The 27854-nt window shown below is 44.0% G+C and overlaps 1 protein-coding gene across 1 annotated transcript; it reads left to right on the top strand.

Annotated features, from left to right (window-relative positions):
* The first annotated feature begins 858 nt into the window (after positions 1-858).
* VSIG1 (V-set and immunoglobulin domain containing 1) lies at positions 859-27221 on the top strand. Its single transcript, XM_081179341.1, has 9 exons — positions 859-1016; positions 5570-5683; positions 8875-9035; positions 12783-12881; positions 18107-18305; positions 20091-20252; positions 22217-22336; positions 23127-23265; positions 24681-27221. The coding sequence occupies exons 2-9, from the start codon at positions 5647-5649 to the stop codon at positions 24871-24873; spliced, it is 1110 nt and encodes a 369-aa protein (XP_081035467.1). The 5' UTR covers positions 859-1016; positions 5570-5646; the 3' UTR covers positions 24874-27221.
* Positions 27222-27854: the final 633 nt, after the last annotated feature.

The raw sequence follows: 27854 nt of genomic DNA, 5'->3' as shown, positions 1-27854 counted from the left end.
GTCCTTAAACTAGCAGACAGGTAAGTTTTAATGTTGCACAACAGAGAAATCCAATGCAACAGCTGCAATTGAGGAAACTCTTTATTAATTCCCTTGGGCAACCACATTCCACGGGCAAAAAAACTTTCACCAACAGAACAATTGTACCAATACTTAGCTCTACATGGGTTGCAACCTTTTATTATAATGATGATGATGGGCAAGATATATGCTAAATGTCATATTGGAATGTAAAATATATTCAGTTTCATGTTTGTTTGTGGTGCATAGGATATAGATAAATGCTTGCAGGAGAGTGGAGCAAAGGGAAGAATCTGTGTGCCCCAAACAGTACTAGAGTTCCTGTTCCAGGCTGGCTGGAGTCCTGAGCAGAAATACTCCTGAGCAGACACACTACACCTGTTTGCCATTCTTGAGAACATAAAAAGAGCTTTGCTGAGTCAGAAAAAAGCAACCTGTTTGTCACAGTGACCCATGAGAAGCCTTTGTAAAGCCCAGAGCAGAGCACGATTGCAGTTGCTCTCCAGCAGCTGCTGCACACCAGCCTTTGAATCCTGCCGCTCATCCTTGTTAGCAAACTCAACTGATAAGCGCTGAATGAAACAGGCCCAAAGCAAGGCTATCTGATAAACATTGGAGCATCTGTGTGCTTGGAGGAACCGTGACGTTTGCAAACTATACTCTGCCCTTGTTTCATAATCAACTTTTGCGGATGAACACTTTTAGCATGTCACAATTGTTCCATAGATATGTATTGTCAGGGTCAGTTTATTTAGTCTACAAACCATGAAATAGTTACAGTACTGCGCAAGGTTATCAAGAAGAAGAAAAACACTATACGTAAGAACAAAAAAGAGTGCAGCATCCTGTTCATTTAAGGGACAAACAGACGCTGAGTGAAATCCACAAGCCAAACTGCAGCACAACTGCACTCTTGGCTCCTGTGGTTTCTTTCCAGCCTCTGGTCCTCAGAAGCACCCCTCATGTGATAGTGGAGACAGACCGTATTCATCAGGGTTAGTAACCACTGGCTATTTCTTTCTTTATTTCTTTATTGCTGCTCTTCACCCTAGGGTCCCAGGGAGGGTTATGGCATTAAAAGCAGTCTTAAAAAATAACTTAAAACAAGTTATCCGCCATAAATTTATCTAATCCTCTTTTAATGCCTCCCCCCTGTATTATTAGCGTTGAGTCTGCCATTAAAACTGAAAGATAATATTTATGTGGGGTATGTATTGTATTTGTTTGTTTTTGTAAGTAACTTCAAGACATTGTGGGAAGTAACAACGGAACAAGTGAATTAATTTATTAAGGTGGCTGCACACACATGCTGCAACTGGCTTGTCTGTGAAATGCCATGGGTTGAACCCAATTAAGTTCAACTCAGAACAGACTTAATTGAAATTAATGGACTGAATAGTCATGCCTAACAATTTCCATGGGCCTACTCTGATTAGAACTAGCAGTGTCTGGATGTGGATTAAGGGCCTTAGTTTTCTCCTGGGTGAGAGTGCCCATGCTTTTCTACTTCTACAGAAGGCTCACTGTATTTGCATTTAGTGTATAAATGTAGGTGACTAAGTACTGGCCTTTTCCGTTTGTTTGGTGTTGACTCATGTGTTAACATGCACTGCCTGGTACTGAAGCTAATTTTCCAGCCTATCTTGAGATAGTGTTTCCATGCCACCAGCTGCATATTCTCAAATGTATATTGCAGGCACCAGCTAATGTTCCTTGTTAATACCTTGCACTAACAGCTGGAGAAAGCCTTGGCTGGTAGAGAGTCTGTTTCAGAAAATAATGATTTGAGTCTGTTGATGACACAGCATTATTTCAAGAGAGACCTAGGTTTGGAAGGGGGGGAACGTATTCTATCCATTAGGCAGACCTCATAACTTCTGTTTGGCTGAGGGTTGTGAGGCAAATATCAGCTCCTTTCCAACCTTAATTCCTTCCTTCCCACCAGCTCTATGAAGACCAGAAAACCAGGGTAGAGATTTTACTGCATAATCCTAACCAAACCTACTCAGAGCTAGCTTCTATTGAATAGAGAGGTGTTGAATTCTGTGGAAGTCTTATTGAAAGTGAAGTTTAGACTGCAGCCTTAATGTTTGAATTCACTAAGCTAAAATCAAAAATATTACATAGAAACAAATGTATCATATTTTCATGTTTTACAGTAAATTTATGTATTCTCCTTTATAAGCATGAATGTAGACATGCTTAGATTATTGGTAAAGAAGTTAATGAGCAATGATTTAACTTGGGCTGCAGCCTGCAAACTTAACAGAGAGTAAGCTTCATTGAACTCAGTGGGACTTACATAGTTATGTACAGGAGTGTTCAATTGGCGCAATATATTTTGGCACCTGAGAGGAACCGCAAAATAGCATGCCCTCCAAGTGTCCCAATTTTCCAGGGACAGGAATTACAGAAACCATCTTGGTTTCTGATTTGATCCTAGAATGTCCCTGTTTTTCTTTTTCCTTCCCTCCATGTTTCAGAAAACAATTTAAAGTGGAGTGAGGGAGGGGGCGTATGTGTGTAGATACTGAAAATAAAATGCTTGCACTAAATAAAGGAAATCGTGACGCTGACGTTTACTGAGAAGTAAGACTCACTGAGTTCAATAGGATTTATTCTCTGGTATGTTCCTGATCATTCTCAGTTTCCGTTGTTGGTGTTCTTCCTACTAGTAGTATATCCCACTTTTCCCCTGGCAGGGATTCAAGGCAGCTTATAGCAAAAATTTTAATTTCATTCCCTTTGTCTGTGGAAGGTGTTGTACACGATCCATTACCTCACACATTTTTTCCTCTACAACAATCCTGTGAGGTAGGTCAGGTGGAGAGGTTTTAATTGGCTCAAGGTGACAGAGGTATATCAGAAGCTTCCTGATGTAGAATAGAATGTCCCTAGATAAATAGGGACCACTTACTGGCGGGAAGGTAAACGGTGTTTCCGTGTGCTGCGCTGGCTCGCTGCACACGTGTGCTGCAGCTTTGTCATGCTGGCCACGTGACCCGGAAGTGTCTCCGGACAGCGCTGGCCCCCAGCCTCTTGAGTGAGATGGGCGCACAACCCCAGAGTCTGTCAAGACTGGCCCGTACGGGCAGGGGTACCTTTACCTTTTTATTTTAATTGGAGAAATGTTGGAGGGTGTGAAATGGCATCTCCCCACTAGAGAGGAAGGGACGAGTGAAGCTCTACATCAGGGACAAGGGGAAGAATGAAATCCACCTTACCTGACAGCTGAATCTAAGCGGGAATCTAAGGCCACGGGGCAGGGGGCACTCTGAATCATGCTGTTGGGCACAGACCCCAGGAGACCCTAGACAGCAGCTCCTGCCATTTCTTCCTTAGGGGTTGGAGGAGACCAGCAATGTCTCCCATTCACCAAGAGGCTGTTGTAGAGGTGGAATTGGCGGCAGTGGCGGGGGGGGGGGGCAGCTACCAAGAAGGCACCAAATCCAGCCTCAAAGAAGTGTACTGCAGCTGTTGCTGCTATTGCAGCTGTGGCAGGAGCAGTAGGTGATGCATTCCTTGTAGGCCAGATCTGTTACCCCTGTGGATCCTACCACCTGAGTTATGCTACAATCATGAATGCACTAACTAGGAAGAAAGGCCCATTAAAAACAGTGGGTCTTATTTTTGAGTAAGCAACCATAGCATTACATTGAAAATGTGGTAAATCTAGTTAGATCATTTAAATCAGGAGTTGCTTCCTTATATCTAAGCTACCTAGCAGCTCAGGCAGATTTCCTAATGCTGTCTTAAGTAACTTGCCAAAGAAATGGTGAAAATACCTTATTTCTAGAGGCACTGTATAACTGCATCACAAGTGAATGTTTTAAAATTTCACTCCCCTCACACAATCTAGACTGCAAGCGTTCCCTGATTCAACTTTCATTTAAGGCTTCACTGCAATGACTAAAATACAGTGCCTTTAAGAAGTATGTGGAGAAGTCTGAGGGAGAAATAAATAGTCAAAGTATCTGCATATTTTTGGCTATTTATTTCTCCCTCAGACTTCTCCATCTGACATTCCTCTCTCTCCCCCCCCCCATGCCCCCATCCATTTGGGTCCTCAAACTTTCTAACTCCAGGGCCCACTTATTAGACCACAAAACAGCAGTGCAGGGGCATTTTGTACTGCATTAGTAGCAGAGAACATCATAACTGATGGCTAAATGCTGTCCTCTAGGCCTCTATTTCTGATCCTTGGGAATCTCTGCAGACTTTGTCCCCTCCCCACTCACACCATCTTTCCCCAGACCATAAACCTCACTGGCTTTGTTTCCCACAGTGCTTGAGAATGTCTGTTCCTGGCTGGAATATGTCCTTGAAATCTAATAATGACTCTTGCTTGCCTGATTGGGGAATAGGAGGCCAGCGTGAAAACTAGCCTACTATTCAATGGTAAAATTTGTATTTACCTCTGGCCCCCAGAAAGTTGCCCAGAAGGGGATTTGGCCTTCTGGCTGAAAAAGGTTCTGCATCTACACAACCCTTGGATTGTTGGTATTAAACAGCAATCCCTGGTTCAGGTGAAATGTCAAACTGCCGTTAACTCAAATGAAAGGCAAAAGCTCCACCTTCTGGCCATACATGAGGATGGGAGGATGCAAATTTGAGAGGATGGTAGGCTCATTCACATACTGCTAGCCGATGGTTTGGGGTTACATCAGCCAGCAGCTATATCGATCTGGGGTTCAGGGCTCTAGAAAGGGGTGGTTGTTACCATCTGGAGTAAATAAACAAGGTACCCTTGTTTTGATAGTATATGATCATAGTAGAATTATCAGCCATGTTGGCCATCTGTAATGAATAGCTTTCACCAAAAACCACCTTAATTATGTTTTCTTTGTAAAAAAGAAAACCCCAGCCAAAATACATAGTATCTAAAGACTGGGAAATGAAACTCTGGGGTGGGGGGCAGAATGTATTTTCCCTGGGCCGGACTTACTGGTTTTGCACTGTCTGTTTGTGTCTTTTCAATTATGCTCCCCCAAATTATTTTAATACATTATGGATGTTTTCCAGTGAATTTGAGACCTCTGGGGTCCAAATTAGGCAAAAGGTATAGCTCCAAACTGTATATTATGTGGGTTTGTTTTGTTTTTTGTTTTTTGCTATTTTATACATAACTAAGGTTGTGTGTTTTTATCTCCCAATGAGAGCCTAGCTCATTTATTCACTCCAGATGGTAATGACCACCCTTCTTGGCCCATAGACTATTTCTTCTGTTGGAATCTGTGTAATCAGTTAGAAGCTTGCATCTCAAGTGAAACACAACTACAATTCTGTACAGTAGTCACAGAAATGGTTTCTCATCATGAATAATGATGGTAAAATCTCGCCCTGTGTGCACTACAGAATTGTTGGGTTTATTATTAACACATATCCCAACAGCACACACCCAATGAAATGATTTCAGCTAAACAAATCATACAGCTAGCTACCCTGAGAACAGTCTTATGAATCTGATAAAGTTGAAAAACAAAAAAGTTTTATTGACTTACCAATACCTCTACCTGATAAAATGAAACTTAGAGCATGTTTTTTTAAGTCCTCAGTTGGGATTTGCTGTTTCATGCAACAGCATCGCGTCGCTTTCTCTCTGGGCCTGTGAAGACACCAGCAACCATGCTGAAGATACTTGTAATTCTAGCAGCAATCACAGGTAAGACTCATGCAATATAGCAGTTTAAATTAAACAAGAATGAAAGGGCATATCTTTTTTGGGCTGTGGTCAACACAGGCAATATATATTTTGGGATAGAGCTAAAGCAAAAATAATTTTTCCACAGCTTAAAGACTTCTTATACATTGATAACTGTGTGATTTTTTTCTAAACTGTTGGAAAGTATCTCTAAAACTCGGAGATTACTAATTCAGAGGGTGTTGGAGTACGTGGGAGTAAGATCCATTTAATGCAGTGGGATTTGTGAGTAGGGACGGAGAGATCTGTCAGTTTCAGTTCTCAGTTTCTAATTTTTCTAATTTTAAATGCAGTTTTCCACATATTACAGCAATTTGACCATTACTTCAGATTTGACCACTAAGTCACATTTTACAGCAATTTGATATTTTTAAAGATGCTTGTGAAAATTCACCAGCACTTTAGTGTGAATTTATTCATTCAGTATATAGATATTTTTATATGCAGTTTTGATTAATGTACACAATTTCCACCAAACATTCCTTTATGTATATTATTTCCACCAATTTCTTCATTTTTATGCACAATTTCCTCTAATATATGCAGTTTTGGTAAGCATGTTTGGTTGGGGGAGCTGCACTGCAAAATTCAGGTATGTGTTACTTTTGAAGGATCACTGTGTTTCAGTTTGCATTTGAAAGTGTGAATTTGAAAATCCTGGCCTGCTGAACTGAATTCCTCCTCCATCCCTATTTCTGAGTTAATACACATGGAAGACTGAACTACCTAATTACTAACCTTAAATCTGGACCCAAAGAACCTGTACTGTATGTCTCATAGAAAAATGAGTTTCAAAAGTAGTTCGTGATACGACACCAGTCAATTGTTATAAGGTGAAACATTTACACTAGGCTGGCACAAGGTCTCATGAATGCCCATGCCTTTTTAGACTTAAATATAATGCGGGTGGTGCTGTGGGTTAAACCACAGAGCCTAGGACTTGCCAATCAGAAGGTTGGCGGTTCGAATCCCCGCGACGGGGTGAGCTCCCGTTGCTCGGTCCCTGCTCCTGCCAACCTAGCAGTTTGAAAGCACGTCAAAGTGCAAGTAGGAAGGTAAACGGCGTTTCCGTGCGCTGCTCTGGTTTCGCCAGAAGTGGCTTAGTCATGCTGGCCACATGACCTCGAAGCTGTACGCCAGCTCCCTTGGCCAATAAAGCAAGATGAGCGCCGCAACCCCATCTCAGAGTCGGCCATGACTGGACCTCATGGTCAGGGGTCCTTTACCTTTATACTGTGGGTTATATCCAACTAAGGCCTCATCTACACTTCTGTTTGCCATACTGCTTTTCTCTGGGAACACCTGCAGTATTGTGCTAAATGGCAATAGGGTTATCAGCAGACTGCCGATTTCCCACAAAAGTGTGGGTTTTCTAGGGCAAAGTGGCATGGCAAAGGCAAAACCACTCTGATCTGTGCCTGTGGAAAGTGACTGAAATAAATAAACAATATAAAATGCTTAGCCAAAATCAAGTCCCTTTCATTTGTGAACAATAAGTATCCTCCAGACCTGGAGGAATTTTATTATTTCTTCTATTTATATATGCCAGTGTTCTTTAGATTCAGATTGGGTGGAAATCAGTTTCAAATTCCATATGGCCTTCTTGCACCTATTCTGCCAAAATGGCACCATCTCAAAACATAATAAAAATGCCCAGCAGAATACAAAGGAGAAAAACGCCCAATGTAAATCTTCTAGAAGAGTAGCTGTATTGCAGCAAAAAGAACAAAGTTCTTATAAAAAGACTAACAAACTTATTCTTGTAATGCCATAATAAAATGGTTAGTCTTTAATTGTTAGCCACAAGAATCTTTGTTCCAACATAAAATAACTGCGGAAGACGAGTCTTGCAAACTACCAAAGCAACAGAGTTAGGAATCCGCAGCCCGATGGACTTCCAAAAGCTACCCCGAAAAGCCATGCTTTAACTTGATGGGGCAAATTTAGAAAGCGTGTTCTCCTTCATAGAGAGCACGTGTTGCGGTTGGGGCCGCCAGGACACTCCAAAGTTGTGGGGCGGCTAATTCATCGTTGGCCACTGATCCAATTGGGCTTCCCTTGTTGTTGGGAAGAAGTTAATGTTGCCATTTGTTGATTGACAGGCAGAAATGCTAAAACTCCTTGCACGAGGCTAGGGCTTCCTCTTTTCGCCTGTGCATCGGATTGCCCGTCCCTCCCTCCCTAGAATTAGGGTTGTTCGCTTGACCTTGCTATGCCTGTCATGGGGTCGTCTGCTCTTGAGGCAGGGGCCTGGTAGGAATTTTGTCCATCTGGCAGATTGGCTGGGCCAGTTGGTTTTTTGCCTACTGCGTAGCAAATTGTCACAACTTGTAAGGTTGCGGTTAGGCATTGGTTTATGGTTTGTTTGGTTGAGGGGCATGGATTGGCTGTGCCTGCCCCTCTAATGCTGCTGCTGCAAGGGATTCTGTTAAAGGAATTGGGGGCTAACTATTGCTTGTCCACCCTGTCAAGGGGGCTCGGGCCACTGCAAGAGCTCCTGGCTGCATTTGGGGTGGGGTGAGGGCAGGTTCCCTGCTCCGTTGCTACCCCCAAGTGTATTCCCCTTTTCTGACTTTCGCAGGCGTGCGGAATGTCAGACTGTCCCCCACGGTGGGGGCAGCTAGTCACAACCAATGCCTAAGCAACCACTCACATGTTTGTATTTTAATAAAGTTGTGGCCAAAATTATGCCAAAACCTTAAACTAAAATTTTGGTGTGATGTGTGAGTTATTTGGGGTGGCCCTGGGGACCTCGACGCGCAAAGAGTCAAGCATTCAAAACTGAGTCAGGCCTAGCTCAGTGCATCGTTTACATTGACTGGCAGCATCTCTCCAGGGTTTCAGACTGGGGAAACTCCCCAGCCTTTCTGGAGGTGTCAGGAGTTGAATCTAGGGCTTTCTGCATGCAGAACAGGTGCCCTTCCCCTGAGCTACAGCCCTGCTCCAACCTTTCCAGAGACCAGGGCATTCTATAAAGTTGATGCCACAGCCGAAAAGCCCCTACCCACATGTAGCACTTCACTTGGCAAACCTGGATAGGACCTTTGATCATGGTGCAATGGAGGGAACATATAGGAACATATGGGAACAGTGTATTAATTCCTTGGCTTCTCACAGCCTTTGATTGACCTTCTTGGCCTTGCTTTCCACAGGACCTGTGAGCTGTGTGATTGTGACTATGCCACAAACTGCTGTGAACACAACCGTTGGTGCGAATGTCACTCTTCTTTGCACATACAGAACGGAGATGTCTATATCTGGTTTGTTCATTCAGTGGAGCTTCTACAATCACAATTCGAAGAACCGTCCAATAGTAAGAAGCTTTAAGAAATATATCTATATAGCCATGTATTTAGTTATGTATCACCTGCTACCAATACCTTCGAATGCCAGTTGCTGTTTTTGATGCAGTTTTAAGTTATTCTAAGGAAGGCCCAAATATTTCTTTAAAAACCGTTTTGACCTCACAGTAGTGGAGTCATGCCCCTTACTGAGAGGGAGAATGGGCAGGGCAAGGTGACATGGACTTCAATGTGGTGCAAACATACTGGCAGGGGCACCATATGGCTCCATTGGTGCTTTTGCACAATACAAACCTCCCAACTATCTCCTTCCCACCAGTGAGTAGCAGTAACTCTGCTGCCAGGAGGTCAGCTAAGTGCTGGCACCCTCCTGTCACTTCTGACCACCAGAGGATAAGATCAAACTGCTCTACTCAATAATTAAGTTTCCCTGGAAGTGGGTACGTCCTTGGGACAGCAGAAGGAGACATAAACTTCGAACAGGGATTAATCCTTTAACCGTCTTGAGGAAAACCCCTATTTTTCTTCATCCTGGCAGCCACAAGATGAAGGAAGCATTTCACATGCGACCAGTAGTAGCCATTGGGGTGGAATGGGGTGGGGTGGGGATAGGCATTGCTTATGTGGCCTCCCAACCTGGGTTGCTCTGGTAACCAAGAGGGAGAAGGGTGGGGCAGCAGGGAAGGTGGGGTGGTGCAGGCCCACATCACGTTGACCTTCTCTCCCTTTTCATCTCGGTTACAAGGAGCAACCTCTGTGCTAGGAAGCCAGGGTAAACAGCTCTGCCCCACCCTGCTTGCTAGCCCATGTGACACAGCAGAGAATCTTGGTTCACAGCAGGGATCTGTCATTTTACATGCCTTTTTTAAAATTCCACCCTTAAATATACCCTTAAATAAAATACTTGAAGCTGCTCTGACTTGAGGACAGTGGCTGCAAACTTGTTGGATTGGGAAACGGTCCTGTTGGCTACTTCCCTATATCTCACTTTACTGGCTACTGATTCTTACCACATTCTGGTTGGAATCCTGCACACACTTCCCTGGAAGTAAACCCCATTGAACTCAGAGGTGCTCATTTCTCAGAAGACATGCCTAGGATTGTGCGGTTAGTTACCAACCAACAGAATTCCATATGCTAGTCCAAGGCAACCACTCATCTCCCTCATGCTCTCCTATGCCTTCAGGTTGTGTACTTCTATTCAAGGAGCAACAGGGTCTGTTCAACCCAATATACAACCCAATATTTTAATATGATCACCCTGTGAGCACAGCCTGATAATTTTCGCCATGGTCCGCCACAGAATCAGGCCAGACACAGAAAACAATACTCTGGAAGACTTTGAATCTGTGCTCAGGGACTCATGCCGTTGTGAACCAGGGGGCAGGATCTTCTGATGTCATGGGATGGAGCCCCATATACAAAACTCTGATATGCAAGGGGTCAGGAGATGGAACTACAGATGCCCACAAATATGGTGAAAAAACAGGGTAGGGGAATAGGATTGTTGTGGTGTCATTTGGTGGGATTCCTGTCTCTATTTTCCACTGGAAATAATGGAGCAACCATTATTGGATTGGGGAGGGGAACAACCTATTTGATGCAAGATTTTCTCTTTCAAAATGCTGAGTGTGTTTTGCAATAGCATTTTAAAATAATTCTCCTATGAAATGCCAAGGCTAACATCCAAAGGTTGTAGTATGATTTAAACTTGCTCTCCTGAGGTTTAGATGGAAGGGCTTCAGCTCAGAGGTTGAGTAGGTATGTTGCATGCAGGAAGTTCCAAGTTCAATCCCAGGCAACTCCAGGGAGAGCTAGTTAAAGCAACAACCCTGTTTCAAGTCCTGAATAGCGGCTTCCAGTCAGCCTAGACAACAATGAGTTAGAATCTCCATAGAGAGCGAGAAGGTAATGAGTTAGGTCAGTGGTTCCCAAAGTGGGATTGGGATTACCTGAGTGCTGGGATTACCTGGCAGGACACTAAGAGCCAAGGGGGTGATAGGAACATGGGCCCCTATGCGCACATTGATCACCTATTTATGACCAGGCTAGAACCTAGTACAAAACCACTCTCTCGCTTTGTGTTTAAATTTTACTGTTTTTATCTCTTTCAAAACTATTTACTTTGGTAATGTTTGTTTGTATTTACGCTTCTGAAATGTCACAAGTAACAAGATAGCCAATTATTGACAATAGCTACTGATTTTCTTATAAATTAGCTACTGTACATCTGCGGTAGGTGATGTTTGTATATGTTTGTTAAGTAGTTGTATATAACTATTTTGCTATAATTTCCTTCACCCTTATGCTTTCATGAGTAAAAATGCCTAAAAATATTTTTCATGCAGTATTCTTTGCTGTGCATTCTTTTTCCAAGTAGAATATTAGATCAGCGTATATATTTATTTGTGTGTGCATCACAGACACACACTTGTGCCTGTAAGTTAGTTTTCCTGGGGAACTACAGCTACTAAAAAGTGTATTTTTTTAAAAAACCGAATATAGCTTATGTTGACGCTGACATCTTCAAATGGTATAGCTACAATTCAATGTTTATTGACTGTGCCATGAAAATATTTAATCGAAAAGGAATGTAATGTGAATGTATTAATTTAATTGAACACTTAATTTGTTCTTTATGACTATTACTGCTACTGTGTTGAATTTTATTGTGTTGTTATCTTTCTTAGTGAGTCATACAAACCACTATTCTTAATAATGCTACTTGTAGGGTAGGGGCATTGTTGATGATCTTATGGAATCAGGATGGTTGTGGCCCCAAAAGTATGGGAAGCACTGAGCTAGATGGACCAACAGCCTGACTTGGCATAAGGAGCTTCATATGTTCCTCTGCAATACTATAATCCCGCTATGATGCATGACATCATACCTGTAACCTCCCTAATTTAGATGGCATATTATGAAACCTTTATTTCCAACATGATTGGTTACTTCCTTTGGGAGAAGATCCCAGGTTAAGCTAACAAGCTTCCATGTCTATCTGATGATTTAGAAATTATGAATGCCTTCATACTTGGACTTGTCCCCTCCCTCTTAATGATAATCAAACACACAGAGGAAGGGCTGTAGATCAGTAAGCAGAGCATCGGCTTTGCATTCAAAAAGTCCCAGGGTCAATCCCTAGCATTGCCAGGTAGGACTGGGAATCTCCCCTGCATGGAACCCTGGAGAGCCACGGCTAGTCAGGTGGTATACAGTGGTCTGACCATCTGACCTGGTATAAGGCAGCTTCTGATATTTCAAGAGCAGGGATGGGGAGCATCAGTCCTAAACGTTGCCTTCCACCCATCAATTGCCCTGTTCGGTGCCCTTCTTGTGTGTTTTTGCCTGGCTGGAATATGTTCTTGAACTGTAATAATGTACTTTGCTTTCCTGGATAGAGAGACAGGTGTGGGTAGGTGGTGGTCACATGTAGAAACCTCTGGCTTTCGCTTTCCAAAGGTAAACATCACACCTGTTGATCCTCCCAGTTTTGCCTCTGGCCCCACCTATCGCTGACAAGCAGCCCCCATGAGATAATGTGGCTTTCAGGCTGAAAAATGCCCAACACTCCGGCCCTTCGAGAATGGACTCCAAAACTCCAGTCCCAGGGCTGAACCCATAAACCTGGCAAATCCCTCTTATGTCAGTATCCCTCCAACTCGTTTAGAGCTGCCTCCACTGAAAGAGTGCTCTGTGTTTTGTATGAAAACTCAAAGTCACAACTCATCTCTCAGCCCATTTCTACTCAAATGCAGCTTTCCCCGTGCCACCTTATTGATGAAAAGACCATCGATCATTGTCAAATGATGGTGTACCTAACAGATGCACGGGGAAGGTGTAGCTGGCTTAATAAGGTAAGGCAAACTTCTTCTTCTACAGCATCTCAAGTCCGTCTTTGGATCTGCACCTCTTCAAGTTCTCTCCATCACTTTCTGCTATTTGCTTCTTGCATCCACATAATCCCTGCTCTTAGTTCATCCACCCATCATCCATCACATCATCCCCTTGGTCTTTTGCAATTGTAGCGTCTCCATACTAACACTGCTTTGTTCCAGCAGCCTGAGTCACCTCTTGCCACCGATTCTGCATGTCCATTTTAACCGCGTCCTTTTCCACTATATTTGTAACTTTTGATCTCTGTTATTAGTTTTTCTGTATTTGAATGATATTCCTAAAACTGCATGCTCCATGGCATGTTGTGTTGTTCTTAAGCTGTTCATGTTTCTCTGTGTCATGGTCCAGTTTTCTGCTCCATAACACATGAGAGGTAATATGCATGTATTTAAACTTTAGCTTTCTAAGGAAATGTTTTTATTTTTCATTATGAAACTGAGTTTTCCAATGGCTGCTCATTATAACATATTACTTTGATATCTAGCATTGTTATTTATGTTCTTCTATATCTTCTTTGCAGGTTTCTGGAGTTAGGTTTTCTCAAATATAAGCTCTAACCTTCTTCCTCACACAGTTTTAAGACTGCATTTCAGGATTAATCTTCATTTTGTCACAGCAAGTCCTCATGTGACGGAATCAAAGTTCCCCAGTTGATAATTAGTTCAGTTGGGATTTGAATATTAATGTACTTAATTCCAGAACAATCTGCAGTCAAGGACTCAGCTATCCTTTGAAATTCGGACTTCTCCAAATTTTGTGATGTGGTTCGGCAACCAAGCAATATGTACAAAAATGTGTATATTGGGGCAACTGGGTATATAAATGCATATATTAGTGAAAATTACGAACAAGCATGCATTCAGGGGAACTGCTTGCAAAAATGTGTATATTAGGGAAAATGTCATTAAAATGCTGGTGATTTCTCATGAGGATTTTTTTTTGGGGGGAGGTAGGGAGTGAACTACTGCAGAAATGTAGAGAACTGAATTTAAGACTGAGAAACTGAAATTGGCAGATTTGGCAGATGCTAAAAAGGGAAATAATCCAAACTCACTTCTATATATTTTAATCATCTAATCCAAGAGAGGCAGTCGATGTTCTGAACTGGTGCCTGGGCATGGTAGCAGACTGGTGGAGGACTAAGAAACTCAATCCAGAAATGATGGGGCACTGTTGGTGGGTGGTTAACAAAACACTGTTGGTGGTTGGGTTTTTTTGTTTCGTTTTGTTGGTGGGTGGTTCATCTGTACAATTTTGTGGTGTTCAACTTGCCATTGATGGAATTGCACACCTCCTAATGAGGTAGGCTCATAGCTTGGGGATGCTCTTGGATCCAGAATTGTCACTTGAGCATCAGGTGTCCTTGGTAGCAAAGAGTGTCTTTTTTCAGCTTCAGGAGATTCACCAACTATGACCATGTTTGGACAGATATAACCTTGCAATAGTTATCCATGTTCTAGTAACCATGATGGGTGTATAGGTGATGGACCTTGCAACCAGGAGGACAGTAGTCCCAATGGTCCAACCAGACAGGAAGTTTAGGCAAAACAGGATCAGCACATTGGAGAAGGCTTTACGAGTGGGTTTTGTGACCATAGCTAGTGATCCTGCAGCTGAGGCAGAACATACGAGTTCTCTCAACAGTGTCCTGGTGCAAGTGCCAAATTTTATAGCCTGGGCTTCACCCCTCACCCCTGGATGGATAATTAAAAGGGCTAGTGCCTTCTTCGGTAGCTACTGGTTTCTTCTAGAATCCTGTGTCTCTCCTGTTCTTGTTAGATTATAGCTTCCATCATCCCTGACCTCTGTCTATGCTGCCTGTAGCTGATAGGTCAAACAACATCTGGAGGGTCACATGTTCCCCACCCTTGTTCAAAGCCATAGTGATGTCTTCTCATGGCTTCCCTGATCCTTCAAGGAAACCGTGGAGCAATCATAATAGATAATAACAGAGGTAGCTCTTTGGGTTTCAGGGCAGGTTATGATAACCATGGTTCTACCAGGGAAGACCAAGGAATGGATTTGTCTCCTTAGAAGTGCCATCAGTGTAGGACTCTACCGCTAAGGATTTCTGGTCTGTTTGGCTTATTGCAATTTATTATGTTTAGGGCTGCCCTTGGTCATATTACCCGCATATGTGGTATTTGTTTGTAATCTCTTGTTTATTTATATTTAATACCTTCAGCTGAAACTTAATGATGTTGTGCATTGCTGCTTTGGGGTGTATATTTATGTGCGCAAGGGATTCATAGGTAATGCATGTGCAGCTGACCCACTGGACCTGCTCCTTCTCTTTCCTGTTGCAACCTATTTGTTCATCTATCTCTGGCTTGGATGGAGGGCCAGAGAGGGAGCAGTAGATGCTACTGACTGCTTGCTTGCTACTCCTCTACCTGGCATGCAGACAGTTGGTAGAAAAGATGATTAGGAGGAGCAGGTGGTAATGTCAATGCTGAGGTAGACTTATTGTACCTGAGGGTGCCAAGGGACCTCCAAAATTTACATCAGGCATAGTGTGGATCGGGGTTGTGGACTGTGGCTACAGGAGCTGCCATGGTGAGCTCCTGAACTTTGACATTACCAGTACACTTCTCTTTGCAGGAGAGGTTGGCTGCTAGGCATGACAGCTATACCCTACCTCCATGTTGGAGGCAGTTAGTCTCTGATTACCAGTTGCTGGGTATCACCGTGTTGTAGTTAGGTTCTGTTTGTGGGCTTCCCCTGGACATCTGGTTGGCCACCATGAGGACAGAGTGCTGGACCGGATGAGCCCTTGTTCTGATCAGCAGGCTCGTTTTATATTGTTTTTGTACAGAGGAAATACATACTTACAGTGGAAATGCATTCCGTATATCTCTCAGGAAAGAGTTGAGTTGCTGGCAGAATTAGCTGATGGTCAGATTTTGACCATGTTGAGTTCTCTGTGTAGGTGTCAAGCCTTTATATTATTTCTTTATTGATAACTTTTCTGTGAATCTCTCTCCCAGAAATTTGGTATTGTTTTGCTTTTAAGGAATGCGTTCTCTTTTATCACTGAGAGGCAAGGTGAGGTGACCATCTCAGGAGGCAGGAGGCACAAGAGCAGCAGATCCCATTGTAGATCTTTATCTCCCCCCTCCCCTTGTTCCTGATGTAGATCTTCCCTCATACTTTCTTCCCTGACAGGGTGGTGGCACTATTTTGTGGTTCACCTCAGGTGCCAAGGTGTCTTGGGCCAGCCCTGCTGAGAGGGTCGCAAAAAAAATTCTGGCCTCAGTGCAGATCAGGAGAGAGTTTTCTGCTGGCTTCTTGAGAGGGGAAAAATGTATCTGCATTTTAATTGTACTTGTTGTATCTTTTCTTTTTGCACTGAATGTTAATTGATCTGAGGGCCATAATAAACAATTCTTCTTCCAGGAGTTAAAACCTTTGGTTTTAGAAGAAAATAAGGCCTTTGGTGGCCAACTACCCTAAAATTATTCACATAGTTTCATTTCAGCTAGGGCTTTTCTAGATCACCCCGTTTAGTGAGCATTTGCCCTGATTGGCTTGCCCAAATCTTATGCAGAGGTAAGATTATATCTGGTCTTTCCTGAGCATTTGTTCAGAATTGTTTGTAAGTAGGTTATATGACAATGAGCATTTGTGCTGATTTGATTTTCGTTCACCCTACACATTTCAGTGCATTTTCCCATCAATTTCCAAACCGCAACACACACACTTAAAAATATTGTGAGTGTGCTAGAGTGACAAAGCTTTTTAATCTACCATAATTTTTGCCCTATAGGACGCACCGGCCCATAGGACGCACCTAATTTTTTTGGGGGGGGGAATAAAGGGAAAAAAATTATTTCCCCCCCAGGCGCGGGGCTGGGGGAAGCCCGAGCTTCCCCCGACCCAGCCCCCAGAACATGTAGCTCTCCACAAGCGTGGGAGCCCAGCGCCGGGCTCCCACAGCTTGCGGAGAGCTGTGTGAAGCTAAGCCTGGGCGCGCTGCGCCTCTGCGCTGTCCCCCGAGCTTGCGGGGCTGGCGGCAGGGAGAAGCGGGCTTCTCCCCGCTGCCAGCCTCCAAACCACGTTGGGAAACAGCGGGATGGCGCGCTGCGCCTCCCCGCTGTCCCCCAAGCTTGTGGGGCTGGCGGCGGCGAGAAGCACGCGTCTCCCCGCCATCAGCCTCCAAACCACGTCGGGAGACAGCGGGATGGTGTGCTGCGCCTCCCCGCTGTCCCCCGAGCTTGCGGGGCTGGCTGTGGGGCTCTCCAGGCTTCAGCGAAAGCCTGCATTCACCCCATAGGACGCACACACATTTCCCCTTCATTTTTGGAGGGGTAAAAGTGCTTCCTATAGGGTGAAAAATACAGTACTCTAAATGCTCACATCTAAAAGTTTTGGTGTGAGATTGAATCATTCCTGCAGAGTGACATTCTGGGGGCACCCTTATATCATTTTCTAGTCCCCTGTGACTTTTAAATCTTTCCATTTCACTCCTTTTAGTTGGGAAGGAGATGCAATGTTGCATATAACAGCCACAAGCAACAGCTTTCAGTTGTGTGACCCTTTTTTTTGGGGGGGGAGATGTTCCTGATTGCAGTAACCAACAGCCCTTGGTAGTTTTAGGGTGCAGCCTGCTTTCAGTCAACGGCAGTGTCTAGATAACATTGATGATAAGCAATAGCCAATCCTGCATCCATTTGCATGAGTGTTTCTTTGAATACAATCAAGCTGATCTGTAAAGTAAATAGAATGATTTTGCTGCTGGGTGACAGGGATTGATCATTATAACTTAAACTAGTAGAAATTATTGGTTCATTTTGCCGGCAGCAGAGAGGCAGAAAACTCACTTTATTTTTCATGACGGCTTGCAACGCAGCTATACTGATCAATGTGACACTGGCAATTGGCAACTCGATGCCAGAATTATGGAAAAGTCCTGTGTCAATGACACAGCTCAGCAACAAAAGCTCAACAACTTTTGCGTCCGGAGTTTCACTTTTTGAAATATGGCAACCCTAAAATATGTGCTGTGATCATGTGGAGCTCAAAAACATGGCTCTAGTTTTACTCTGTTTACTTGAATTTACAACTGTTTTACTCTATTGAAAGATAACATAGAGATACTGGAAGTAAATATTTTTAAAAAAACAGAAAATACAAATGTCTTATTTCATTACTATGACTGTGATTGACTTTAAATTTTGTGCTACAGATTTATTATCGGCAGGGATCCTTTTCGAATTCTTATGGACAGTTTCATGGTCGCATTCGAGCCGCCAGCGGACTAGGAAATGCATCAATAACCATCTTAAACATGCAGGCATCGGATTCTGGTATTTATACCTGTGAAGTTTTCAACCCTGAAAACCCAAATACCCAGGGTGAAAAAACAATGTCTGTCAGCGTACTAGGTATTTATTTATTTCTTCTTCTTCTATGTACCATCCCTGTTGATTTTGTACACTATGTTGAATTTCAGACTCAGCGTTAACAGATCCTAACTGGAAAACTCCTTATCAGGGCTCCAGCCAGTTGTTCCCTGGCATTCCAGTCCCCTGGTTTTCATATTTCTTTTCCAGCTGATATATAGCATTCTAGGTGTATAGCATGTCTAGTTTTTGTTGGACTATTTTGGAGGCAGGGGCAGGTGAGTTCCTCCTATGGTTGCTCAAAGAACGATGTTTACCGATAATTCTTTGAGTTTCTGGTTAATGCATGTGTTACTTTAAACCACAAGAGGGCACTGTTTGGATAGCAACCTAACCAGCACTTGCTTGTAATCTTTGTTTTGTGTAAGTTAACTTCCCCTTTAAAAGCTGAGCCATTTTGTTTGCTGCTCTCTCCCAGCAATATGTCTGTCACATTCTCTCTCTTATCTCCACGTATTCTGTAAATAGCTCCTGCATGAGTAAAGCCTTTGAACTCCAGAAATTTTAAGTCCTTATTCCAATACAATTCATCCAAACTGCAAGGTCTGCTAACACCTTGTAGTTCTGCATACCTTGGGATTTTATCAAGCATGTTGCTACCTCTCACTTGTTTGTCAATTGCCTTGTTTTGGCTCCATGTCTGTTGTCTGCTGTAATGAACTGAAACTGAAACCTGTGGCCCTGCAGATGTTGCTGAACTACAACTCCCAGCACCCCTGCATTGGCCATGCTAGCTGGGGCTGATGGAAGCTGATTTAAAGCCTGGGGGCCACATTATTTTCTAGGCAATCTTTTGACTGCAAGAGGCACAGTCAACATGTTAGAACAACATGGTTCTAATGGGTGATCCATGGCTCTTTCACATGCATCTTTCCCCCCCTGAATTTTTAAAACCTGCTCTGCTGACTCTTGATTGTTGCTACACTGTCAGTTTATGTGAGTCTTTTTAAGTGTTTTTACTGGGTGACTTTCATCATAAGCAGCTTTGGATATTTTTTTACAGAGAAGTGCCTTATCATTATTGTTATATATTCTTACAAAGGAACTCAGTTCTCTTGAGTGCCAGCCATTATGTTAGGCAAAACAGCACCACCTAAATGGGGAAGAAATGTCAGCTGACTTGAAGGAACAAAGGTTTGCAGAAATAATATAAAAATCTTTAGTGACCCCCCTAAAACCCCATCCTAAACGGTGGGGGTGATAGTAGCCCCCTGAAACAGTGGAGGGTGGTTTCTCAGGGCAAATGGGGCACTGCCCCACCAATCTCAGTCTTAGCCAATCCTTGGCATCTGTCTAACCTCTTCATTACAGCCTCTCAGTCTCAGTGTTGCTCTTGCAGAACCCATCAAGGAGGACGATGGGGACAAAACTAGACTTAGTTGGCCCTGCCTGTCACTGGCTCTGGCTCCTCCTATTGCTTGGGCTTCCTGTCTCCTGCCCTACCAGCTCCATATATGCAAATAAATCTATATTACTGCACAAGTGCTAAAGTAGGTTTTTTGGGGGAAATGCTGTTATATGCATATATATGATATATATATATTTAAAAGTCCTGTGTTTTTCTTTCGTACTGCTGAATTACTTTATTTTAATCCTAAATGTTTTGGTGATGTAAAACTTATAAAACATCTAATAAGTGATTTTATTTTATTTTAAATAAAGTTTTACTTCTCGCTGATAGTTCTAGAATAACTGGGACATTTATGACGATGCCACAGATTTCAGGGAGAACTTCACTGATCTGCCTTTTCTGCTGTTGTTTTCTAGTCCCCCCCTCCAAGCCTCACTGCGGCTTTGTTCAAGATAAGGAGGCTGAAATTGGCCACGCCATCACTCTTTTCTGCTTTTCTGAAACGGGGATGCCTGATCCTATATACCTCTGGCACAGAGTATCAGGAGATTCAGCCGTACAAGTGACAGGGAACTACAGTAAGTAGTATCTGTGTATTAAGTAATGTCGGCAGGACTGGCCCTCTTAACTTGGTTGTGCAGCAGTGCCTGCAAAGCAACAGCAACAGTTTCCATTGAGATCTGGCATGCATTGCAATATCTTGTGAGATTTTAGAGAGATCTCACTGGAAGCTGGTGCCACTGCTGGTGCCACTTCATCACCAGTGGCAGAGCCTCTGTGCCTTCCGTCGCCTGAGGTGACTGCCTCACCCTGCCTTAGGGGTGGGCTGGCTCTGAACATCAGAAATGGGAGAATTATAGCCTCTAGATGTCGTAGGATTTCAGCTGCCATCATTGGGTCATGCTAGGCAGGGTTGATTTGGGCTAGATTCCAAGCACATCTGGAGGGCCACACGTTCCCCATCCCTGATTTAGGCAATATGCAAAGCCTGATGTGGTGGCTTAAAGAGGACACCTGAAAAATACTGGTGGTTGCCCGAACTCTTGAGTAGCTAGAAGCTTTGGGTCATCTGGGATGAATAAAGCAGGGTGCCGCTGTGGTTTAAACCACTGAGCCTAGGGCTTGCCAATCGGAAGGTTTAAATCCCTTTGGCAAACATGGAAACTTCAAAAACTGCCTCTAGTCAAGAGCATTCCATCCAGTCTGGTAGAGAGGGTCCTTCCTCTTATGCAGTCTGTCATAGGATACTGAGTCAGTCCTGTTGGCCAGCCTAGATTAGTGCTGCCTACACTGACCGGCAGTGGGTCTCTAGGATTTCAGACAGCGGATAATTCCCTGCCCCACCTGGAGGTGCTGGGGACTGAACAAGTGCCCTTATGCATACAATGCAGGTGCTCTACCACTGAGCTATGAGACATCTTATGAGACAGCTGACATGAATAGGGTGGCCACCCACAGTTCACCCCAAAAGGAAGAAAACCAAAAAGAAGAAGAGAGGGCACCGGTTTGCATAGGATGTGCACATGCTGATTTATATGCATAGATGCAAATTTAGAAAGAATGGCTATAATATAAAAACAAAACAAAACATCTCCCTCTAGTGGGGAAAACTGTGCTGCGGTTCCTTTCATGCCTCCTCTGTCTGTTGTCCAGAAGCTAACTCCCAGTGGGCCACTGCAGGGCCCCTCATGCTCTCCCAGTGAGAGCCAGTGTGGTGTAGTGGTTAAGAGCGGTAGTCACGTAATCTGGGAAACCGGGTTCGTGTCTCCGCTCCTCCACATGCAGTTGCTGGGTGACCTTGGGCCAGTCACACTCTGTGAAGTCTCTCAGCCCCACTCACCTCACAGAGTGTTTGTTGTGGGGGAGGAAGGGAAAGGAGAATGTTAGCCGCTTTGAGACTCCTGAAGGGGAGTGAAAGGCGGGATATCAAATCCAAACTCTTCTTCTTCTTCCCTTCTTAGGGACTGGGCAGCCATCCAAACAAATCTCTTTCCCTTAAAATCACTCCCACCTGTCATCTGGAATCACTGGGTGACACCAGCTGATAGGCACAGAGGCACGCTTCAATCCTGCTGAGTCCTTCTTTGTCAGTGCATTCCCTATGGGGGAATGCATTGGCAAATCAGACTCCTGCAGAGAGCTGTATTGAGTGGAGATCTGGTAAGCACAGAGTTCGGTACTGCAAGGTGCTTCTTCAGCAACAAATTCCCTGCAGACCCTTTTCTCCCAACCCACAGCCCGTGCTGATTTTGACAGGTGGGCAGGACCACTCACCTATCAGTCACTGGATGTCATCAGGACATCAGTTGATTGACAGGCAGCTGACCCCACCTTGAACTTACTTTCCCCGCTTCTTCCCTTTCCTTTGTGCATCATGCCTCTTGTGCACCTGAGGTTGTGCAGCTGAGGGCAGGGACCTTCTTATTAATGATTTTTGTAAGCTGCTCTAGCAGCCTTTTTGACTGAAGGGGGTAGGGGTGGGAATGTATAAATGTCTTAGGTAAACAAATTAAACCTCAACTTCTCTCTTGTTTTGTTACAGTTCCTCAAAGTGGTCGCTTGGTAATAGGAAACCTGACAAAGTTTGAAGAAGGCTACTACCGTTGCACAGCTATTAACTCTCTTGGAAACAGCACCTGCCATATCGACCTCACTACAAAACGTAAGTTTGCTATAGTTATGTCAACCTTTTCATTCTTTATATTTGGAATAGCTATTCAGTGAAATTCCCAAATATTAGCTGCTCCAGGATGTCTGGGGCTGACACAAGACCTGAGCTGAACAGGTGCTTTGCATGGTTTCAAGAACAACAGAACAGACACAGGAAAAGACACATTTAAAAGATGTGGTGCTACAGCCAGGGATGGCAAACTCAGGCATCTGTCAAGAATGCAAATCCCACTGACAAAAGCCTCCTGAACCTGCTGCACTGAACAGGCAGGCTTGCTGAGGGCGGGAGGGGGCCGTGGAGGGTTGCCCAGGGGCCCTCCAAAACCTTGAGCTGCCACTGGTGACACTGTTTCTCTCTGCTGAGCTGCTGAAAGAACATCAATTGCTGCTGACCTGAAAGGAAATGTGAAGTCAGAATCATTTCCAGCTTTTGTTAACCTACTCAAAACGTTCAGTTGCAAAAGAATAATAATAAAAAGGAACCATCCCAACACCAACAAAATTCCAGGCTGTGTTCCAGCTAGCTAGTCATAAACAGCAGGGAAGGTTAAATATGTTCTCCTAACCTTCCTGTTGAGGGGCCAGTGCCAGAAGGTGGTGAGGTGGGGCATCTGCTGGGGTCCCAAGATCAGCAATGGGCCTACTGCCCCAACAGCACCACCTTTCTCGCTTTGCAGGGAGCACACCTGAAGAAGGCGAGCATCAGCTTCTCAGTGTGCATTGGTTCTAATCTGTCAAGTTCATTCCATATATTAAATGAGTTGGCTTCCCTATTCTTTCAGATTCAGAAGGTGGCATTATTGTTGGAGCATTAATTGCAGCAATTCTGGCAGCTGCTCTGATTGGTGTAATTGTTTGGGTTGTAGCCACAAAGGAGAAAGAAAAGAAGAAAAAAGAGAAAGCTGCAATCAGTGAAATGCAGTAAGTTGGGCATGGGGAACCTCAGCTTTGGGGGCTCAGCTTTGCAGCTCTCCAGGTTTCTCTGTCTGGCCCTTGTGGCTCCCCACTGGCCACGCTCCATTCCCACAGGCTCCGCTCCATGCTCTTCTCCAGTTCTTTTCCCTGGCTGAAATATTTATTTGAACTGTAGTAATGGTTCCTGCTTGCAGATATGTGTACAGAAACCTGACATATTTGTGGTTGGAATGAAGCCCACTATACAAAGGTTCAAAAAGAGTCATAACAACTGCTCCACCCACTGTTATTCTGGCCCCACCCACCACGGGCACACAACTTCCCTGGAACACTGCCCATGAGGGAATGTGTCCCTCAGGCTGAAAAGGGTTCCTCACACCTGCTGTAAAAAAAGGTAAAGGTAAAAGACCCCTGGACAGTTAAGTCCAGTCAAAGACGACTATGGGGTTGCGGCCCTCATCTCACTTCATGACGAGGGAGCCAGCGTTTGTCCACAGACAACTTTCCGGGTCACGTGGCCAGCAGGACTAAACCGCTTCTGGTGCAACGGAACACCGTGATGGAAGCCAGAGCGCACAGAAATGCCGTTTACCTTCCCACTGCAGCAGAACCTATTTATCTACTTGCACTGGCATCTTTCGAACTGCTAGGTTTGCAGAAGATGGGACAGAACAACGGGAGCAAACTGTGGATTCCAATCAACGAGCCCAAGAGGCTCAGTGGTTTAGACCACAGCGCCACCCGCTGTAGTTGCTGGGGTAGGTAGGGCATTGCTCTAAGTTTGCTTCAGACATGATGGGCTATATCCGCCGTCTGTCTGCTAGAACAAGGGCTCTTCTGCGAATAGACAGGTGAGTTCTAATGCTGTGCAACAGAGAAATCCAGCACAACAGCTGGGCTAGCAGAAACTTATTGTACAACAGGTTGCTGGTGACTTCATTGCACAATAGGCTTTGCAATCAGCTTTTGCATTCTGTTGCACTACAACATTCTGCTGAAGCAAAACATTTCACTTGCAGTATGCACCAAGGTACTATAACTTAGCACTGTGTTGGACACAACCCTATAATTCTGTCTTCTTATAGCCATTGTAGCTGTGCAGCTTGTTGAGTTGTTATCTTCAAAACCATGAGCCATCTGAAAAATGTGATGGGGTTGGGGAATAAAGGAAAAGGGAGAACTATTCCTAGAGACACCTGTGCTTTAATTGATTTGGCTACTGCTACTACTACTACTATTATTTATTTAATTTCTATACTGCCCTATACCCGAAGGTCTCAGGGCAGTTCACATAAAATATCAAATACATAAAATCATAACAAAACCAACAACCAAATAAAAAAAACCCCAAAGGTACTACAACCTTCTCTGTTTTGCATGAAATTTCTGAATACTAATGCTCCTACTTTGTTGTCTTGCAGGACTGTGGCTCATAAAGAACCACTGAATGTTGCCTACGCTGCTGTGCCCAGCCAAGAAAGTGCCCCAGTGGCAGCTGTTCCACCAAGCAAAGAATCCAATGAGACCAGTGAATACAGCACCCCAGAGGAGCCTGAGGTTGCTGCCATGCCTGAGAATGCGACACAAGAAATGGAGCGCCAACCAGTTGCCTAAATTTTCCTCACAACGTTAAGGGAACCCAACAGCAACTTGTCCAGAAACAAATTTATAAAAAGCACAACCATTTTAACCACTTCCCCCAGTGCAGCAAGGGATTCTACATGCAGGTCCCCTTTTGGATCAGGGCCTACATGCACAAAAGGCTGCTCAGCGTGTGACTCCCTTGGCTGTATATGAACATCCAGGACCCAGAACCATGCATGGCAGCTTTGTCCCCTGGCCTGGGCCTGCATGCACACTGCTGCACAGTATCTATCTCACCTCGCCACCCCCTTCTCCTCCAGCAGGTTAGCAGTACTGGTCATCTTTTCAACTGGTGTGTAGGTTTCAGAATTGGAGCACAGGTCTTTAAGGAGTTAGAGACCCCATGCTTTCAAACAGCTAAAGAAAGGCAGGTACTATTCATTTGGCACACATATCGCAAACGTTGCACCTATGCTCTTGAGGTCTTGCCTTGGTACCCACAAAACCTCTGACCTCTCCCCTTCACTGTCTTCTTGGTTATGAGGTGGTCAGGGTGGCCACCTTTCCCCGCTCCCCTTGGAAAAGTACACAGAGCTGAAAGAGGAAGTTGGAAGAGCAGCCCTCTTCTCCACTCCTTCAATCATCTCTATAGTACTTTCCAGGCTCAGATTAATTCTACTGAAGTGCCCGGAGTCTGGAGCCCATAGCACACACTTAAGAATGCAAGTGTACCCATGGCTTAAGGTTGGCAACCCCTACTTTTAAGATATATGTAAAAATCATATTTTTAAAGCACTTACAATACTGTGCCGATACATTATTCTTTCATATTTTCCTTATTAAATGGGTGAGATGTTTTAGGCTCTAAAACAACTGTAGCTCTTCCACTGCTCACAGCTTAAGTTATTACTTAGAATAACTCTATCTGCCAAACTACATTTTTCATCCTACATAATAACTGCACTTACTATGGGGATGATCAAAAGCAGCTTGCATCCAGCTCTGTCTTGCAATGGGCCTTCTCAGTCCCAACTTTCCTAAAAGCAGCTCATTGAGCCTCCTCTTCCAATCAGAGGGAACTTCAGAAACATCCTCCTATGCAACAGCTTCTCTGAGAAAAACATCCTCATGGAAAGTTATGCATTGACAAGTATTATAATGTATACTTCTCCAGGCAGTTCTCTCTTGCTGTAAGAGTATATTGGACTACAGCATTTACACCCTGTGTGCCCATGCATTCATGTATATTTCTTTGTTCCCATTAAAAACTGCTAAGGTTTCATTTTGTATCATAGCTCTCAACCAAATATCCTTTAGAGGAAATGCTGGAGGACAATGAGGACTTGTTTCAAGTTAAGGGTATCTAAACTTAATGTCACCGCTGAATTTGCCTGCATCAATCCCGCCCCAGTTTTATATCTACCCCGCCCCTGCCAAGTGATGATAAATAGGCAAGGTAAAGATTGCTGAAATGGTTTCTAAATATTGGATAGAGTTTAACACCGTGGAACATCTAGCTTGGGCTGTCTGATAAAATTATGGTGTTCAATTTGCACCCATGTAAACTTTTGAGGGACGCGAGTGGCGCTGTGGGTTAAACCACAGAGCCTAGGACTTGCCAATCCGAAGGTCGGTGGTTCGAATCCCCATGATGGGGTGAGCTCCCGTTGCTCGGTCCCTGCTGCTGCCAACCTAGCAGTTCGAAAGCACGTCAAAGTGCAAGTAGATAAATAGGTACCGCTCCGGCGGGAAGGTAAACGGCGTTTCCGTGTGCTGCTCTGGTTCGCCAGAAGCGGCTTTGTCATGCTGGCCACATGGCCCGGAAGCTGTACGCTGGCTCCCTCGGCCAATAAAGCAAGATGAGCGCCGCAACCCCAGAGTCGGTCATGACTGGACCTAATGGTCAGGGGTCCCTTTACCTTTTTAAAAAAACTTTTAACATCTGTAGCTTCACTGGGATGCTTAATAGTCAAGATGACAGGATGTCTTTTTCCTTTTATAACATGAATATAATTTTTGGATGAAGTATTTAGCTGTTTAGTTTAATTTTCCTTCTGTCTTGTACTGCAGTCTCTATACTCAAACAAATCTGTATTTTTCCTGTTATTTGCTTTTATAGAATATATTTGTTACCAATGAGTAATACACATTTGCTCTCCCACTCAACTGTGATCAGTGATGTAGGGTTACTCTTTCTATCAGGGTTGTGGGTTTGAGCCCCATGGTTGGGCAAAAGATTCCTGCATTGCAGAGGGTTGGACTAGATGACCCTTGGGGTCCCTTTCCAATTCTACATGTGTAACAGGATGAGGGGTGAGAAAACTGCAGTGATTCTTTTGTTACTCCAAAACATAATAAACTTTTGTTGAAATCTACAACTCTACATTTCTTTTATAATGAAAGAAACACATCAGACAACCAAATGCCAAAGCTCCACATGCATGGGGTGGGTGTGGGTGGGTTCTCTCTACAAAATTACTTGAAAGTCTATTGATGCAATGCTGCTGTTCATGATTCCAAAATACTGGGAGCAATGATGAGACCAGGGCTTATGAGAAAAAGTGATATATACAAGCTCCAGCTGCATAACTTAAAAAAGGTATAGGGAAAGGTACCCTATAACAGAACACAGGAAGCAGCCTTATGCAAGGTCAGGCTATTTATCCATTTAGCAGAGGACTTTCTACGGGTGTGGTCTCTAACTGCTCAAGCACGGGAACCCCAATTTGCAACATGAAAACCCACCTCCAAGGGTCCATGTGTCTGGTGAGCCTGGTGGGCCCAGCAATCAAAGGGTAAGGCTTATGGCCTGGAGTACAGCCAAAGAGGGAAGGGGCAGAGATAAAAGAAACAGCAGTGTCCAAGTGCAGTGCTCTTTCACAGGCTTACAAATCCCCTACTGCTGTGTTCTATATCCATACATGTTGCTAACTCTTCCACAGGCACCAGTTCTCCAGTGTTAAAGGCGAGGTCTTTCAAAATACCTTATGCATGAAAAAATTAAAACACCG

This window comes from Podarcis bocagei (genome assembly GCF_964188305.1).
Source record: "Podarcis bocagei genome assembly, chromosome: Z".
NCBI classification, from domain to species: domain Eukaryota; kingdom Metazoa; phylum Chordata; class Lepidosauria; order Squamata; family Lacertidae; genus Podarcis; species Podarcis bocagei.
Note: the sequence above shows the minus strand (reverse complement) of the source record. Positions and strands in the feature narration are given on the sequence as shown.